Source organism: Podarcis pityusensis, assembly GCF_964106645.2.
Source record: "Podarcis pityusensis genome assembly, chromosome: 7".
In the NCBI taxonomy this organism is placed as follows: Eukaryota; Metazoa; Chordata; class Lepidosauria; order Squamata; family Lacertidae; genus Podarcis; species Podarcis pityusensis.
Genome location: NC_138031.1, coordinates 88,607,697 through 88,627,266, shown reverse-complemented (window position 1 = coordinate 88,627,266; position 19,570 = coordinate 88,607,697). Strand labels below are relative to the sequence as shown.

At 42.4% G+C, this 19,570-nt stretch overlaps 1 protein-coding gene and 1 long non-coding RNA gene across 5 annotated transcripts in view; both read right to left on the bottom strand.

Moving 5' to 3' along the window:
- The window catches only part of CFAP61 (cilia and flagella associated protein 61), a 126,869-nt gene that overhangs the window by 29,498 nt on the left and 77,801 nt on the right, over window positions 1–19,570 (bottom strand). For all 4 annotated transcript variants that reach the window (XM_081015133.1, XM_081015135.1, XM_081015132.1 and 1 more), the window contains 3 exons: window positions 10,329–10,427; window positions 6,261–6,429; window positions 3,846–4,020 (listed from right to left, as the gene is read on the bottom strand). In XM_081015133.1, coding sequence (XP_080871259.1) covers window positions 3,846–4,020; window positions 6,261–6,429; window positions 10,329–10,427 — 443 coding nt within the window. The remainder of the gene's footprint in view (window positions 1–3,845; window positions 4,021–6,260; window positions 6,430–10,328; window positions 10,428–19,570) is intronic.
- LOC308482274 lies at window positions 6,433–8,481 on the bottom strand. Its single transcript, XR_013989179.1, has 2 exons — window positions 7,014–8,481; window positions 6,433–6,936 (listed from the first exon to the last, which is right to left on the bottom strand). It is a non-coding gene; the product is annotated as an uncharacterized lncRNA (long non-coding RNA).

Genomic DNA, 19,570 nt, shown 5'->3' with positions numbered 1-19,570 from the left:
ATGAACTTGGCGGGAAGTAGATTTAAATGCCAGATATACATTCTTTGATTGGGATGCCATGTGATCTAAATCTTACTTATGCTCCATTTCTGTGGAAAATTAGGGAGGTTGGTTTGAAAGTTGTGTACAGTTAGCACTGGACCCTGGTCCGACTGAGTTATATCAATCAGAATCCATTGCTGCTGTGCTAGAGAGGATGTTCAGTAAAGGGTACCTTGTATCATTTATGGTGGACTTTTGTTAAAGTTGAAAGTTATTGGAAGATGATCAATTTATTGTATATAGCCAAAGGCCTTTACAATGTACAGCAGGGGATAAGAACAATGCTGAAATCATACAACATGACCTATAAAAGTTAAAACATTAAAATTTACAGCATGAGGTTTTAAAATTAGGAAGCATTAACATATCTAGAATGGAGCTTTTCAGCTGCTAGAGCGAACTTGGCTACTAGATGTGTAACCTGGAGATCTTTATCAGCTAAGTGCTAGACTGTCACCTCCTAGGGGGATTGGCCTGAGAAACTGATATTTGCATGTACTAGTCAAATTGTAAAACAATCTGCACCACTGGGTCTGGCACAAGTAATAATAGTACTACTATTACAGTGGTACCTCAGGTTAAGAACTTAATTTGTTCTGGAGGGCCGTTCTTAACCGGAAACTGTTCTTAACCTGAAGTACCACTTTAGCTAATGGGGCCTCCCGCTGCTGCAGCGCCGCCACCATGCAATTTCTGTTCTCATCCTGAAGCAAAGTTCTTAACCCGAGGTACTGGGTTAGTGGTCTGTAACCTGAAGCGTCTGTAACCTGAAGCCTCTGTAACCACTGTACTATTAGTAGTAAATGATGACAATGATGATTATTTTATTTGTACCCCACCCATCTGCCTGGGTTTCCCAAGCCACTTTGGGTGGCTTCTAGCACATATAAAAACATAATAAAAAGTCAAACATTAAAAACTTCCTGATACAAGGCTGCCTTCAGATGTCTTCTAAAAGTTGTGTAGCTCTTTATCTCCTTGACATCTGATGGGAGGGCATTCCACAGGGAGGGTTCCACTGCTGAGAAGGCCCTCTGCCTGGTTCCCTGTAACTCCACTTCTTGAGGTGAGGGAACTGCTAGAAGACCCTCGGAGGAGGACCTCAGTGTCCAGGTTGAATGATGGGGGTGGAGATGCTCCTTCAGGTATACTGGGCCAAGGCTTTAAAGGTCAGCACCAACACTTTGAATTATGTTCGGAAAACTACTGGGAGCCAATGTAGGTCTTTCAGGACCGGTGTTATATGGTCCTGACAGCCACCTCCAGTCACCAGTCCAGCTGCCGCATCCTGGATTTGTTGTAGATTCCGAGTCACCTTCAAAGGTAGCCCGACATAGAGCGCATTGCAGTTATCAAAGCGGGAGATAACCAGAGCATGTACCACTCTGCTGAGACAGGGTGCAGGCAAGTAGGGTCTCAGCTGGCATACCAGATAGACAGCTACCCTGGACACAGAATTGACCTGCACCTCCATGTACAGCTGTGAGTCCAGGCTGTGCACCTGGTCCTTCAGGGGCACAGTTACCCCACTCAGGACCAGGGAGGCCCCCACACTCGCCCACCCCCTGTCCCCCAAGAACAGTACTTCTGTCTTGTCAGGATTCCACCTCAATCTCTTAGCCGCCATCCATCCTCCAGCCACTCACACAGGACATTCGTTGCCTTCACTGGTTCTGATTTAAATGAAAAGTAGAGCTGGGTAGCATTTGCATACTGGTAAACACACAGCCCAAATCCCCTCTCCTAGCGGCTTCAAATAGATGTTGAAGAGCATGGGGGAGAGGACAGAGCCCCGAGGCACCCCACATGTGAGAGCCCAGGGGTCTGAACACTGCACTCAGAAAACTGGGTCTCGCCAATAGGATGCCTGATGCAAGCTAATGACTTCCTAAAAATCCTAGAATGGTCATCTAGTAGCCAGAGCCCCTATCTCTTGTAACTATACCCCTGCGCGCGCGCGCACACACACACACACACACACACACACACACACACACACTGTGTGTGTGTGTGTGTTGGTTGAGAGCTCTTTGCTGCATAGTGTATTCAATAAATTTGTACATAGAAGTTTCTGATTAGACTATCACAAGCATCCCAATGGAAAGTGTTCTTATACTGGAGGAAGTCAGATATGAAGTGAGAACTATAGCATCTCCAGTCTCTTGGGGTATTCTCAGCAGAGTTTAATTTCTGCCAGTGGTCACCAGGCTTCAGCCCTGGCATATTTTCAGTGTTTGGGCTCAGTCTTGAAACATAGTAAGTAAAAACAAAATTAAATGCTCCTAAGCAGAAAAGATATTAGCAGAAGGTGAGAGGGGAGCCTGGTCACCTGACCTCCAGTTCCTGAGTCACGGCTGCATACTGTGACAGGGGGGAGTCTGTGTGTTTCCACTGCGGCCTCAACACTTTCTTTCCTCTTCCCGTCCCAAGATGCAGCAGCAATGCAGGTGACCAAAGGTGGAGAGTATATTTTCTATCCACTCCTGAGGTACAGATAATATTTTCTTCACCACTGGGGCAGAGTCCCCATACATCAAGTCTGAAGAGAAGGGCCTTTCTATATTATATAGAATGTTATTTCTGCTACGCCTGTGCAAGGAACAAGGACATCATTATTACAATGATGTGCTCTATGTGAAGATACCCTTGAAGATGACTCGGAAACTTCAGCAGGTCAGATTACTGGCTGGGGTTATCTTTAGAACTTATATAACCCAAAATACCTGCATTGTTTGCCAGTTCATTTCCAGGTCCAATTCAAGGTGCTCATGCCAGTGTTTATTTAAAGCCCTAAATTTTTTAGACTCCAAATAATCTGAGAGATCACCCTCCTTCCCTACAGACCCTATTGGGTGTTAAGATCAGCAGGGGTTAAGATCAGCCTCTTGATGGTTGCACCACTCTCTGAGGTTTGGTGGAAAATGCATTTTCTACAGCAGCCCGAGTTGTGAAATTCCCTCCCCACAGAGGAACACATGACAACTTAACTGTAGTTTTCAGTGAATGCTGAAGATGTACTTTTTTACCCTGGCCTTTGATACCTGAGATACGTGTTTTCAGAACCCACCCTATTCAGGTGACTGTAATTAGCTGTAGCTGTTTTTAATAATGAATTTAAAATGGTTGTAGCCCACCCTGGGACTTGCTGGTGAAGGGCAGGTAATTTAATAACCCCATTCTATTACAACAACTGAGAAGATCTGTTTGCTCACAATTTTAATGCAGAAAACTGCATGACATCCCATTGCATATGTATAATGATGAAATTCTATGTGGATTGGCATAGGAGTTGGCAGAAACAGGTTTAAATGTGAAAACAGTCTCCTAAAGTACATCTATGCATCTTAATGAAGGGGCAAATGTGTGTCTATATTAACATAATGTGCATGGCACCAGTGGCACACAGCGTTGGCATACTTGTACAGAACATGCAGAAAGCTCAAAGTCCAATGACTCTGCTGTGTTTCAGATCTCATATTCTTTCCAGCATATTTTAATTTAAAAATGTTGTAAATAACTGCAAAACACATTTACCAATGAAATTGTCTAATTTGTTAATTAATGATTAAGGCCAGACTCTGCTTATTTCATGAAATAATTATAGGTATTTCCAAACAAATTATAGATTGTTTCAAGCAAAAAAGTATGATGGCCTCCCAAACTGACATGAAGTTGCAAATTAATGCCTAAAACAAATAATGGCAGATGAAGCATTTTGCAAGGATTAATTAGGCTATAATTATATGCTGAAAATGGAGATACACTCAGCCAAAACATGCATCAACAGCCCCAATCCTCCTTACCTGAGGTATTAACAACTTTGTCTTTTAAATACTTCATTGCTATTAAGGCATCTTCATCGTCAGAAATAGCAAAAAGGTTGGAAGGCACTACTCCTGTATATCTTTGCCTATAGTTTGTTGAGACCTCCCTGTTGGTGAACAATTTTTTGATATCTGCACCAGTAGGACATGGGGCCTGTATTAGCAGACGAATATAAATTGCAGTATTATTGTTTGATTACATCAGTTTCCTCATGTATTTATTCTAAAACTTGTCGTCCAGAAGATATTTGATATAGTAGGCTTCAGATTGACCCGGCCGATTTGCCAATAGTGGTTTAATCAATAGTTCCCTAGCTTGATCATATTGTCCGCAATGCAATAAAATATGCCTCATGCAGTCAACATCCTGAGAGCACACACAGATCCTACTCTGATAAGGGATACTTCTCAGTTTGCCGTTTAGCACTTCTGATGGGAATATATTTAATCTGGCTTTGGTGAAAAGACACTGATATGTTGGTACAGACAAATTTCTAAGATATGCAGGTGTCTGAAACTCGAACCCATAGTGAATTCCTACTGCTAATGGGCCACAGATAACATGAGATTGAGATTGGAGAGCACTATGTGATATGTCCCAGAGCCTTTGCCTCAGAGATTCAAGGGCGGTATTATAGCCCAGATGGTACAGGAGAGAAGGTGGCATACCAAGCCAAGTGGCTTTTCTAACCATCATTTTCATTCATGAGCTGGCAAACTCCTCGTTTTTTAGATATGGAAGGTATGGAACCCCTTCCCTAGGCCAAAGACTGAGATCTTGATCCAGTATCTCAGGGCAGCCCACCATGCTTTAGTTGATAGAGGACATTCACCTGTTTTTAAAAATAGTATTGCATTTGGAACACAATTTGGAACTTGTAGGAGGGACCGGAAAAACTTTGCCTGGAAGCCATTGAACCTGGAAAACGAGCCATTGAACCAGATGTTTGAGGCGTAGAGGAGTTGAGAGACAGATTTTGCACTGAATACCTTAATGGCTGATGAAACATAATGGCCTCCGCTTGTATAAAATAATCGAAGTATAGCCAGTTTGCTTACCTCCGCCTTTTGATAGGCGGTCTGCCAATGATGTTTCCAGGACTTGGAATGATGGAACAGAAGCCCTAGGTACTGGAAGAATTTGGTCTGCTCTAGTTTGTGACCATCCAGTACTCATTTACTCGGGGAGAATCTCTTCTCCACCAGGACTTTTGATTTTTCATAATTGATGGATAACCCATTACCAGAGCAGTAGTTCAGGCCAGGTCTGGTTTGGGAGAGGATGGCCGTGTCATCCGCATACAACGAGAGGGGTCTTTCTCGTCCCTATTTTTGGAAGATGGCGATCAGGGTCCATTAAGCTTGCCTCTAAGTCATTCAGAAACAAACTGAACAAAGCAGGGGCCAAAATGCATCCCTGTCTCACTCCCCTATCCTAAATGGTATGTAAATTTTGTTAAGTAAACTAGTTCAGATCCATGAGCCTCAACTAACTTTCACAGGGATTCTGAGGAACTGAGGCAAATATTGATGGCAATAAGTTCTAGGTCTTATTGACAAATTAAAAACTGGCATTGCACTGAGTCTAGATGGCATCCACTCAAGAGTTCTTAAAGAACTCAAAGATTGATAGACTTACCAAGCATACAGAAGAGCAAGTCTTGCTGAAGTAGAACCAGCATGACTTCTGCAGGGGCAATTTTGGTTTCCCTAATATTTTTTAATTGTTTGAGAATGTTAACAAACATTATAGAGGTGATCTAGTTGACACTATGTACAGTACTTAGATTTTCAAGAAGCTTTTGACAAAGTACTACACCAAAGACTTCTGAGAAGCATAGCAGTCATTGAATAAGAGGAGAGGTCCTGCTATGGATCAGAAATTGGTTAAGGAACAGGAACCAGAGAATAGGAATAAGTGGGTAATTCTCTCCATGGAGTAATGTAGAAAGTGGAGTGAGTCTCCCACTACTTTGTAGTGAATGGAGCATGTGAGGGTAATTAAAGTCACCCATTACTCAGAGCAAATATCCTTACTGATATCAAGAAGAGCTGTTTTATAGTTCTGATTCATTTCAGCAGGGCCTGTGAAAGAGAACACGATTGTCCCCTTCGTGATCTCCACTAGCGGACTTATGTAGTCCGATCCAATGCATATTTGTTGAGATTTAAGTCTCACTGAGTTTAGTGAGGCTTACACTTAAGTGGAAGTGCATGGGATTGCATCCCCAACTTCTGAAATTTATTTTTTACTTGTTTTTAAGCAAAATTCTGTATTATGTTTGGTGCATTAAAGAATTGCAAATTTTCCATTGTTGCAATGAAGTCACTTTCTCTGTGCTCTTTGATTTCTCTACATTTGTGAGTTTTCATTCATTCAGTTTCCACCTTCACCTGATACTGCTCGCCAGCACAGAGAATGAGATGGTCATAAGGCACTTTTCTCCCATTGGAAACCAGTACATGTTTTGCAGCTCTGTCTATGCCAGTCATTTTTCCAACCACAACATTAATCCATGAACTAAGTGACATCAGTGCGTAGTCATTCTCATTAAAACAATGGCTGTGAAAAAAGAACATGTGATTTTTTATTAGTTGACTGCAAGCATGAATTGTATACTTGGTGAGCTGGTTAAAGTCTCAGAGTGCATCAAGTGCTCTACCTTACAGAAGTTTACTGAAGTCCACAATGAGAAATTATTCAGTAGAAAGAACTTGAAACAAACAAGTAAAACAATAACCCATTCTATTAGATCACGTTATAAAATACTGTAAATGTAACAATAGGATATTAAAATACATATGAAGTTTGAATCATACTTTGCTTCAACTATGATCAGTAGTAGGACAATTAAACAATAAAGTGTGGAGATGCTAATTTACATTGCAACTATGTTAAACTGTAAATTCCTTGAGGTAGGGACATTATGGGCTGGATTCAACTAGTCAGGCAGCGGAAACAAGTGCAATGACTTTCACTAGCACAATGGGGCTCCCTCCCCAACCCCTGTATCAGCTTGGGGAGTGATAGCAGAGCCCAGTACAATATGCAGGGGTAGGAAAGAGGAGACTGTTTGGTCTGGCAAGCAGAAATGCTCACACTGATGAAACGACAAGTTTAATGACTAGTTATTAAATTGGAGGAACAATCAGACAGTGAAAGAAGGATACCCCCCCCCCCCACTTAGGAGGCCTATAGGAGAACCAGGAAGGGGCCGACACGGCTCAATTAATGACGATATTCGCCCTGAATTTAAACATATCAGAGGCATAGCGTGGGGGAGGGTGTGACGGAGCATGTTGAGTCCCCGAGTGTTTCTCCCCCTGCCAGCAAACAGTTAACTGGCCTGAGTTGCAAGGGAGGCGGAGTGGCTGTGGGCGAGATTCCTGGGGTCTGTGAGGGGGATTCTGTCAGGAGGTGAGGAGAGCAAGAACTCCCAGGAGATGCTCGCAAAACCCGGTTAAAATAGACAAGACACAGTCCCACACGATGCTTTGCAGGAAAATGGGTCCTCAGAGGAATACTCCGACAGGAAAGGGCAATAGTGGTTCTGAGGCCAAGGAGGATTTGGGGGTCTGTAGGGAAACAGTCCAGTTAAAATCCTACGTTCCTGAAGTGTGAGTGGAGAAGTCTGATCTATGGAAGATGTGTAAAAGAAAGTAACCTTAAGCCTGAACAGCATGCAGCCTATAACTTGAAACAGTACTGTATAGGTTTTAATAAAAAGCAACAGCACTGTTTGTTACATGTCTGTGGAAGAAGAAGAACCAAAACTCCTTGTTTACATCTGTTATAATAAAGTTTGTTTGCAACCTGTTTTCAAAAAAGAAAAACCCACTGTCGCCCGTGATTCATTCTCCATTGGGGATTTTTCCTAAGAGAAAGGGAAACAGGCCTGGCACAGCGGCTCCAGGGAGAGAGAGGACCGTTGTGCCCATTGCAGAGGGTGGGGGGTGCTGGTTATGCCCACACAACAGGCACCCTTCTCTAGAAGAGAGCCCCAGAGAGGGAAGCTGTGCCAGGCAGGGCCTCCGGGGCGGCTACGCCTCCTTTGCCTCATGGCCGGCAAGGAACTTCGCCGCTGGGCTGGCCGAGAAAGAGAGAGGGCTGTGGTATGCCCAGAAGTTCATTGCATGGCAGCCCCGCACCAGCGCCACGCCACTGCCACCAATGGCATAGAAAGATCCCATTGGGTTCCAAGAGGCAGAAGCAGAACTGATAAAGTTCCAAGAGATGTGGTAATTCTCTTTGAACACTATGGGCTCAAAGATTCAATTTGCAGAGCGCTATGGAATGTTAGAAACCTAAAATACAACAAAGCCACCATTGTAACAGGTGTAATAAGAAACCAAGAAGAAGAAGAAAATATTAAAGATTTGGGGGAAATTGTGGAATATTTGGAAAATTCATATATGCAAATAAGTTCATTAGCAGGGTAAATGTAAAACAAGCAGCTAAACACATTTTTAAGAGAAACTAAAGAATAACTTAAAGATGGAGTAATGTAGATAATGGAGTGTAAAAATTAAAGCTAAAAAGAAACCACAAAAGGGGAGGAGGAGGGAAGACAAATATATGTGTATTAGAAATATATGTGATTTGTGTTTTTGTAATTTGTATGTTTGTAAATCTTTAAAACCGAAAACTAAAATTTATATATATATAAAAAAAAACAATGAAATATTCTAGGATATCAGCCCAACCACACTGGGGCAGAAGAATGGGAACTTTGACCCTGGACCTCTTACCAATGCTGTGACTAAAGCATGTTTAACCAAATCTTTGGACCTTTAAAAAGAATGTACAATTTAGTCAGCCATGGGGCAAGCTCACTGTGAAATGCTTTTTTAAAAAGCTTCTTCTCACCAATGTAGTGTTCCCTTTGAATGGCCATTATTGTATCTATGTTTGACAAGTCAATTCAATCCTAGAGGTGGTGGAAGCACCACAAACATAGTGTTTTTCAAAACTGATACTACTTCTGAAACCAGGGAGATCCTATGAAAGCCAAATCATATAGGCTGATAGCTCTCGTGAATGGAGATGCAAAGTTATGCATAGAAATAATGGTCATGTGTCAGGGCAGGTGGCGGGAGCAACTGCTTCACTGGGGCAAGACCTACTGGGAAGGGTTGCTGGCCAGTCTAGGCCTGAGCTGTTTTGTTTCTTTGGATAAAGACTTAACTTCACTGACACCTTGTGAGTCATTGCTGACCTGTGAGACATGCCAGAGGCCTCCACATTGTGTGGGAATCAGAAATAGGCCACCCAATTGAAAATCACAAATGGGAGGGTAACTGGACCACTCCCCTCCCCCAAAAAAACACCTCTGCTCTCTTACAGGAGGTCTCACTCAAGGTCATTCTCTGCTGGCACTGGATGCAGGCAAAAATTAATCCCTCTCTTTCTCCTTTATGTTGGAAGGGTTGTGGAAAACCTGGTTAATTTATTCACGTTTGGTGGGAATGCCCCCATGTTAAAAACTTTTGAAACAGAGTATTTCCCATTATATCCTCAACCAAGGTCATGTAGCACCAGACCATATGTTTTGGTAACTGTGGAGCATCTTTCACCCAGACAGCTAGGCTTACATCTAAGGCTTGGAGATGGGATTTCCATCATCTCCACCCCCCTTCACCAGTCTCTTCGGCCCAGTTGCCTGGGTGAAGAGATCTTGCCCCAAGTTTGAAAGCTGATTCTAAGATCAGTAATTATTTCTTCTTCCACATTTATTTTTAAAGTTTATAGAGATGTTACTGAAATTTTACAATCTACCATCATGATCAAGAATTTACACAAAGAAGGCAATACTTGAATTGCCGGTTTTTGTAGAACTCCCTCTAGAACATGGGTCAGAAATCTGGATCACCAGCTGTCCCCTTACTCATTGCTGAAGACTACTTTATGGAGTCATTTACTCAGCAAGACTTGTCCTGTATTGATGTAAAAGCAGAAGGTATTATTCCTTTTGGTTATAAATTTCCAATCTTCCCACAAGTTCTGATATAATAGGCTATCAACAGTTCAAAATTAAGGTTATCAGCTGCAGCATGTGAAATGGTGAGCTACACTTGATGTCTTAATGTTCAAGTGTAAACAGTTACATGCATGTGTTCCTAAGCTAGAAAGATGCATCCTTCTCCCCTCCAGTCTGTGAGTTTTAAATTCTGGGAACATTGGGGTTATGGGCTGAAACCTGAAGAATAGAAGCTCATTCAGACTTTTGCACTAACAACATTGTAAAAGGCATCCCCAACATTCTAAAAAGGCAAATTGGGGAGTGATCTGGTAGGGACAGATGAGAGGGATCACAGGAAAGTAGGAAAGCCAAACATGACAACTGTCCCTGTCATTCATTACACAAACCAGCCACATAACAGATATATATTTCACAATTTGAAAAGAATGCTTACCAGTACATTTCAGTCTGTCCAACATTACTGAAAATGATTTAAACAAACCTGTTAGATAAAAACCGGTTATGTAGACAATTTGACTCTTCTTTCCCAGGAAGTCCATGAGTTGAAATCAAGGTTAGGTTGTTAAATTTCAGATGTGGACTAAATGAGGGGGGAAAGGGGGAACACCAAATCAGATTTGTTGAGGCAACACTGCTGAGATTTAGCTTACGTTCGTGTTTAGTACTTGTAAGCAATTGTCTTCCCCACCAACTTACGAGTTCTTCTTGGTTGTTCAGCATTTCTTATGCAATCATGCAAAAGCTAAAGCTATATGCTTTGCCAGTGTGGTCATTAGTAATCTAGTTGGCTTTCACAAACTATTTTGATGCTTAAAAACAACCACACAGGGTTACCATAATTTCCAAATATTTGCAGAACCAACTGCTCAGTGTATTCTTGGTCCTAATGTTGAAATGCAGTTTATGGATAGGGTGAGACCTTCACTGAAGAGTATTAAGACAACCCAATCTCTACCAGCTACTCTCTTCCCGTATTTCGCAGGGCTGATTTGGATACAGTGCTAAACTATGGTTAAATTATAGTTTATCATTAGGTGAAAAGGACTTGGATTATGTATTTTCCACTTCCCTCTACTCCTCTGGCATAACCATGGAGAAGATATTTGAAGCACCCCCTTTATCTGTTAAACTAGCCAGAGTTCCTTGTTACACTGATCCTAAAAGAATTGCACTGGCTCCCAGTATGTTTCTGAGCACAATTCAAAGTGTTGGTGCTGAGCTTTAAAGCCCTAAATGGTTTCGGGCCTGTATACCTGAAGGAGCGTCTCCACTCCCATCGTTCAGCCCGGACACTGAGATCCAGCTCCAAGGGCCTTCTGGCAGTTCCCTCATTGCGAGAAGTGAGGTTACAGGGAACCAGGCAGAGGGCCTTCTCGGTAGTGGCACCCACTCTGTGAATGCTTTTACTATTTTTTGCTGGGAGCTGCCCAGAGTGGCTGGGGCAACCCAGTCAGACGGCCCACTTCCAAAATATTGGAAACACTAGGACTGAAATCAGGGGTGCCAACATGAATAAAATATTGTGGAGGCCCAGGTAAGCCCCACCCTGCATAATCAATCACATGATGAAGTGCACACACATGATTTGAATGGGAATGCCCATCCACTTTGTGGGGGCCCAGCCCCCTCAAATATTTTATTGTGGGAGCTGAAGCCCCCACAGCCCCTAGAAGTTGGCTCCTATGATTGAAATCATTCAATCACTCACAATCTAAAAATGGGCAGACTGCCTCAAGAAGAGGCTGATTGGAAGAAGCAAGGGCAGAGTAGTGAAACATGTAGATCTAGGGGACAGCCTCCTCTTTTGGTGAACATTTTGAATCACAAAAACTCTTACAATACAACATTGTGCATATTTGCTCATAAATAAGCCCCGCTGTTGAATGCCAATAATTGGGGGTTTTTTTGCTTGTTGCACAGTAACAGTTCTTCACACACAGCACACAATTGGGAATTATTGCATTACATCTATGCAATAATTTTGATTAAGGATTCAATTCATTACAGACACAATAGTGATTCATATATCCTAGGTTTATATTCCTTGCTATCCATCTGAAAGCAAATAAAACAAAAACAAATTTCTGGTCACGGGAAAAAATGAGGGAAATTATGAAATATCTCTAAGGAGAATTGCTTCTACTTTTAAGGTAGGTTAAGAATGCTGAATGCCATGTGTTGTACAAGCATTGGGCACCCTTTGATTAAAAAACAAAGCTTCAAGTTAAGAGCTCAACCCAATGAAGCATTAAACAAGTGCACCTGCATCACTGAAGCAAATAATTCCAGCAGAGATTCATGTTGCTGTGACTACAAAATGGGAAGAACAGCTCAAAGATACTTGTAAAGCAGTAAGGATTAGAGTATCTAGGGAAATAAGTAAAAGGTATTGGGTTTCATTGCCTGGTTTTAGAGGGCAGCTAGAAAAGAAGGACTCAACATCCTTGGCTTTAAAATAAAAAGGATCATGTTGCCAATTTATTGGAAATACAAGAAACTGTAAAAGATTGCTGTTTTCTATGTTTCTCATTAATGGCAAATCAGTCAGATCATCAGTACTTTTAATGATTCCAATGGATGGGGTAGGTACTTTTTTTTTTAATGAACCAAAACACACCTTTTCCCAGCAATATTCAAAAAATGTTTTTCAGTAAATGTCAGACACACTGTGAGCATTACGCTAACTTGTAAATCTGAACCATTAGAAGGCAAATATTCTAGCACATGGTTTGAAGGCAGATAATGCAACCATCTTGCTGAAACTGAGTAAATCTGGTCCTGGTCAGTGGCTGCAGAGCCATCCTATGTATGTTGCTGTGAGGTCCGCAGAAGAAAAGCAGGATAGAAAGATAAATTAGTGGGGAATGTCAGATAATATATGTAAATCTCAATGCTGTTTTTGTCCCCCGTTGCCATACCACAGTCTGGTGCAAAGTGGCCTATTTGGCATGGTATATGGAGCATTTTTACACATGTACAATTATTTGGGCCTGAGTACAGGTATCATGTGCACTTTGAATCTGTGAACATCTAGGTCTTGTCTCATGTATGGAAGCCTCTGCACACTGCCATTCACACAAACACACAGAGCTGAATACTGTCTCCAACTCAAATGTCTGTGGGTGCTTTGATTCACATGCTGAGCAAATTGTCTCCTCATCTACTTCAGTGGTGGGGCTGCTCTATACCTGCTGAGGGATGGATATGAGGAACTGTTCCCTCTACTGAAATGAAGGGAAAGACATGGTGGAGATCTGTGCATAGAGAAAATAAAACCCAGGTTAGAAGTATTCAATTTATGCTAGCAAAAGAATATATTTAAAGATAATTCCCAAAAAATATGTTTGGATGTACTGTATAACTACATATGTTAAATTGACTGTTGCAAATTTAAGGCACTTTCTCTACTGGGTTTGTGGCACATTTGTCATGGACACCATCCACTGTAAATGTGATTTCACAACAAGGCAAGATAGAACATGCCCTATTTATCTCTGTCCCATGAAAAGAGACAATACCTGAATGAAGCTACTCCAGTAAGACTGAGCACATGACAAACCATTGTATTGTTTTGCTTTGGCATAATTTACCCTCAGTATGAAGGGGAAAACAGTGGGGAAAGGGGGCACATATTTCAGCCAATTCATGTGGCAAAAGGCAGATAGCATAAAACAATAACAATTACTAAAACATTCATTACATGTTAGCCCTGTGATCAGCAAGTAAGCACTAACTATTTAATTAGTCAACTAATTAGCAGCAGGCGACATGGAAGACTCCTGACATTCTCAGACAAATGTAAGATAAAAAGCCTAATTAAACAGCAAGCATTATGCTACCTATTGCCAAACAAGACAGCTGTGCAGGATATTGTGTAATATTGGGCTACAAGATAACAGGACTTGTAGCTATTCTGTCACAAGTTAGGTTTTAGAAGCATGCAATTTCTAAGCTATTTTTAGACAGCTAAACAGCCCCAAAGGAAGGAAAAGGAAATAAGAATTCATTCTAAACAGAAAATCAGTGCTTTTACGAAATGTATCTATATATTAGCAAGGGAAGTGCTATTAACTGTGACTGGTACGTGCACATTTAAGTGACCATTTCCCCCTGCAATATAGATATTTATTTTGAGAGATACAACTTTTCCCCTATCATCAGTTCCATGGTTATTGGGAAAGTTGGCAATTAAAATATTAATGTGGCATTCACAACTGACATTACAGTGCACCCTTGAAATTGTGATCCCTGGTTCTTCAGAAATGCAGACGCTGTATCAGTAATGGAACATGGCTTGTGATGTATAAGGCCCCTCATAGCCCCACTTCCATAACTGGAGAAGCATGAGAGGAAAATGAAAACAATGTCTATAAGATCCATTAAGGCAACACCTTGCTACTAAAACCTCTTTATGCCACTCTACTGAAAATAAAAAAGCACCAGTGAAAAATGCAGGAGGTATTTTCTATCTCAGAGGGACATACACATTTTAAAGGAATGCTCCTTAACCTATTTCCATGCTCAGGTAATAAGCTGAGATGCTACTCTAGCTTACAGTTTTCTGCTACAAAAACAGCAGTGACTAATGTTAGCACCTTAACAAAAGTAAAAAAAAAAAGGTGGGGTTATATCTTTCCAGCATTTTTAAAAACATTTATGTTTTAAATCTTTTCAAAGCCCCAATCACAGTAACTAGTATGCCTGAAAATGAATCATATTTGTCTGCTCCTGTGCTAACTGCTTATGCGAAATAATTAGGTAGTAAGAATAATGAAGAGGAAATGGCTTCCTTTTTAAAGATTAGGTTTAAAATTGATTCTATTTTTAGCATGTTTCTCTCCTGCAAGAAAATCAAGAAAGGCTGAGTGGACTTAATATCCAGGCCCTAGGAGTGTATATAAATTCAGGAATGAATTAGAATCATAGAATCATAGAGTTGGAAGAGACCACAAGGGCCATCGAGTCCAACCCCCTGCCAAGCAGGAAACACCATCAGAGCACTCCTGACATATGGTTGTCAAGTCTCTGCTTAAAGACCTCCAAAGAAGGAGACTCCACCACACTCCTTGGCAGCAAATTCCACTGTCGAACAGCTCTTACTGTCAGGAAGTTCTTCCTAATGTTTAGGTGGAATCTTCTTTCTTGTAGTTTGGATCCATTGCTCCGTGTCCGCTTCTCTGGAGCAGCAGAAAACAACCTTTCTCCCTCCTCTATGTGACATCCTTTTCTATATTTGAACATGGCTATCATATCACCCCTTAACCTCCTCTTCTCCAGGCTAAACATGCCCAGCTCCCTTAGCCGTTCCTCATAAGGCATCGTTTCCAGGCCTTTGACCATTTTGGTTGCCCTCCTCTGGACACGTTCCAGTTTGTCAGTGTCCTTCTTGAACTGTGGTGCCCAGAACTGGACACAGTACTCCAGGTGAGGTCTGACCAGAGCAGAATACAGTGGCACTATTACTTCCCTTGATCTAGATGCTACACTCCTATTGATGCAGCCCAGAATTGCATTGGCTTTTTTAGCTGCCGCGTCACACTGTTGGCTCATGTCAAGTTTGTGGTCAACCAAGACTCCTAGATCCTTTTCACATGTACTGCTCTCAAGCCAGGTGTCCCCCATCTTGTATTTGTGCCTCTCATTTTTTTTGCCCAAGTGCAATACTTTACATTTCTCCCTGTTAAAATTCATCTTGTTTGTTTTGGCCCAGTTCTCTAATCTGTCAAGGTCGTTTTGAAGTGTGATCCTGTCCTCTGGGGTGTTAGCCACCCCTCCCAGTTTGGTGTCATCTGCAAATTTGATCAGGATGCCCTTGAGTCCATCATCCAAGTCGTTGATAAAGATGTTGAATAAGACCGGGCCCAAGACAGAACCCTGTGGCACCCCACTAGTCACTCTTCTCCAGGATGAAGAGGAAGCATTGATGAGCACCCTTTGGGTTCGGTCAGTCAGCCAGTTACAAATCCACTGAGTGGTAGCATAGTCAAGACCGCATTTTACCAGCTTCTTTACAAGAATATCATGGGGCACCTTGTCAAATGCCTTGCTGAAATCAAGGTAGGCTACATCCACTGCGTTCCCTTCATCTACCAGGCTTGTAATTCTGTCAAAAAACGAGATCAGGTTAGTCTGACATGACTTATTTTTCAGAAATCCATGCTGACTATTGGTGATCACAGCATTCCTTTCTAGGTGCTCACAGACTGTTTGCTTAATGATCTGCTCCAGAATCTTCCCTGGTATTGATGTCAGACTGACTGGGCGGTAATTATTTGGGTCCTCTCTTTTCCCCTTTTTGAAAATAGGGACAACATTTGCCCTCCTCCAGTCTGCCGGGACTTCGCCTGTTCTCCAGGAATTCTCAAAGATGACTGCCAGTGGTTCTGAGATCACATCTGCCAGTTCTTTTAATACTCTTGGATGCAGTTCATCTGGCCCTGGAGACTTGAATACATCTAAACTAGCCAAGTATTCTTGTACTATCTCCTTAGTTATTCTGGGCTGTGTTTGCTCTGCTGAATCATTTGCTCCAAATTCTTCAGGTCGGGCATTGTTTTCTTTATCGGAGAAGACTGAGGCAAAGAAGGCATTGAGGAGTTCAGCCCTTTCTGTGTCCCCTGTTTGCATTTCACCATCTTCTCCTCTGAGTGACCCCACTGTTTCTTTGTTCTTCCTTTTGCTACGAACATACCCATAAAAGCCTTTTTTGTTGCTTTTAATCTCTCTAGCAAGCCTGAGTTCATTCTGTGCTTTAGCTTTTCTGACTTTGTGTCTACACGTGCTGGCTATTTGTTTGAATTCCTCTTTGGTGGTTTCCCCCCTTTTCCATTTTTTGTACACATCCTCTTTTAATCTTAACTCAGTTAAAAGTTCTTTGGATAGCCACCCTGGCTTCTTTAGGCACCTTCCATGTTTCCGTCTCATTGGTATTGCCTGACATTGTGCTTTTAGTATCTCCCTCTTAACAAACTCCCAGCCATCATGAACTCCCTTTCCTTTTAGTATTACTGTCCATGGGATCTCACCCAGCACTTCCCTAAGTTTTATGAAGTCGGCTTTCTTAAAGTCAAGAAATTGAGTCCTAGTATGCTTGGCTGCTCCTTTCCGCTGTATAGTAAACTTCAGAAGAGCATGATCACTCGCGCCTAATGCTCCTTCCACTTCTACCCCACTAACCAGGTCATCAACATTGGTTAGGACCAGATCTAAAATGGCTGTTCCTCTTGTTGCTTCTCCCACTTTCTGGACAATGAAGTTGTCTGCAAGGCCAGTGAGGAATCTGTTTGACCTTTTGCTCTTGTCTGAGTTTGACATCCAACAAATATCCGGGTAATTGAAGTCCCCTATTACTACTATCTCCCTTCCTTTTGCATGCTTGGCCATCTGTTCCAGGAACGCATCATCTATGTCCTCCGTTTGGCTTGGGGATCTATAGTAAACTCCCACAATGAGGTCACTGTTATTCTTCTCTCCCTTAATTTTGACCCAAATGCTCTCACTTTGGCTTTGAGGTTCTAAATCTTGGATCTCTTCACAGGTATACACATCCCTGACATATAACGCCACTCCTCCTCCTTTCTTGTCTGGTCTGTTTCTCTGAAATAGATTGTATCCCTCCATTATTACATTCCAGTCGTGGGACTTATCCCACCAGGTTTCAGTGATGCCTATTATGTCATATTTAGTTTGCTATACCAAGAGCTCAAGCTCATCTTGTTTATTTCCCATGCTTTGCACATTAGTGTACAGACATTGAAGTCCATTAATCATTCCCCCGTGTCTCTTATTTAAGGATTTTTTCCTCCCACCACTAGGTCTGCGTGCTGTTTGCTCCATTTGGTCTATGACATTTGGATGATCATCTTCATCAATTGATAGACTCCTACCTTCAGGAGCACTGTCTCCCTCCCCCACATTAGTCAGTTTAAAGCCCTCCTGATGAGCTTTCTGAGATTTTTGGCAAAAACATTCCTCCCAACCGTTGTGAGGTGCAGCCCATCGCTTGCCAGAAGTCCATCTTCAAGAAACTGCAGTCCGTAATCTAAGAATCCAAACCGTTCCTGTTTACACCATTTGCGAAGCCAGCTGTTCACTTCTACTATTTTTCCCTCTCTCCCTGGGCCACGTCGTTCAACTGGGAGGACAGATGAGATGACAATTTGTGCATTTAATTGCTTCAATTTCCTGCCCAGAGCCTCGTAGTCTCTTTTGATCTTCTGGAGGCTATTGCTTGCAGTGTCATTGGTTCCCACATGAACCAAGAGGAAGGGGTATTTGTCAGTGGGTTTTATGATTCCTTGCAGTCGTTCAGTTACATCTTGGATCTTAGCCCCGGGGAGACAGCACACTTCCCGAGACATCTTGTCAGGCCCACAGATCACTGCTTCTGTTCCCCTCAGTAGGGAATCCCCTATCACCACTACACGCCTCCTCTTAGGTTTGGTCGGGGTTCTTCCGTGAACTGTCCGTTCCAAGGTCGCCTGCACATTCCCTGAGGACTGACTTTGCTGCTCGTCTTCATATACCTGATCGACTGTAATGAGGAAGAGATCCTCAAATGGAGTCTGCTCTTCGTCTTCCATGCTAGGGGAGAGGACCTCAAAGCGATTGTGTATTTCTAAACAATCAGAGCGAACCCTGGGCCTCCTACTTCTTTGAGTCACGTTTCTCCATATATCTGGCTCCTGTGTTGGTGAACTAGCCTCCTTCTCAGGGGAGTCCCCTGTCTCCTCCTTGGTGGAGACGGTGTGCTCTGTTGCTTCCAAGAAGAGCTCCAACTCTCTAATTCTTTGGAGCGTAGCTACACGTTCCTCCAGTTGCTGGACTTTGTCTTCTAAGAGGGCAATCAACATGCAATTGCTGCAGGTAAAGCTGCCTGCAACCTTTGGCAAGATGGCAAACATTGCGCAGGAACCGCAGGCGACTGCAGCTGTTCCCTCCCCCTCCATCTTGAGAACGTGTCGTTGGGGGTGGCTACAGCGGTCCTCCATCATAAAAAGCGTGAAGACAGGACAAATAATTCCCCCCCCAAAAAAAAACCTAGGTCTCCCCCAACAAAAGTTATAAAACTGCAGCATTGTGTGGATTTATAAAAGTGACTGCTCAAGATAAAGATGTGGTTATAACAAGGCATATTTTATTAGTGCATCTTAAAATATCCAGAATATATCAGATTCCCACCCTGCAATGTGATTGTATCTGAAAACTTTGTTCCATTTCACAGGCTCTCTTTCATGTGGCTAGTGGACACCCAAGTGGACACCCTTATTGGTTACGACATCCAGGATGTGGAATTACACCTAGTGAGATACCACCTGCTTGTGGGGTAGGGGTAAAAATGATTTTAGTTAAGCAAACCAATTTAGAATCTTGATTTTAGTGTATATTCTGCTCCTGCTTTAACTGCTTAGTTTTGCTTGTGTTCCGAGGCCCCCAAGCCCTTCCCCTGAAAATAACTTCACACTGACACGAAATTTTAGTTTAAGTTATTGGGCAAAATTTAGGCCACAACTTTATTGATTACAGCAAAGTGAGCGGTGTTGGCTTAGGCACTGGCAACAGACTATAACTGACTCCTGCTTCTCTGTCTGAAAGGGTAAACACCAAACGAGGGAGCAACATTGATGAAGACCATCAAAGCTCACCCTGGGTTTCCTGTGGTCCTGGCATGGCCCTAGCCCCTCAAGAGGACTTCGGACAAGATCCAGGACCCCCAGATTCCTT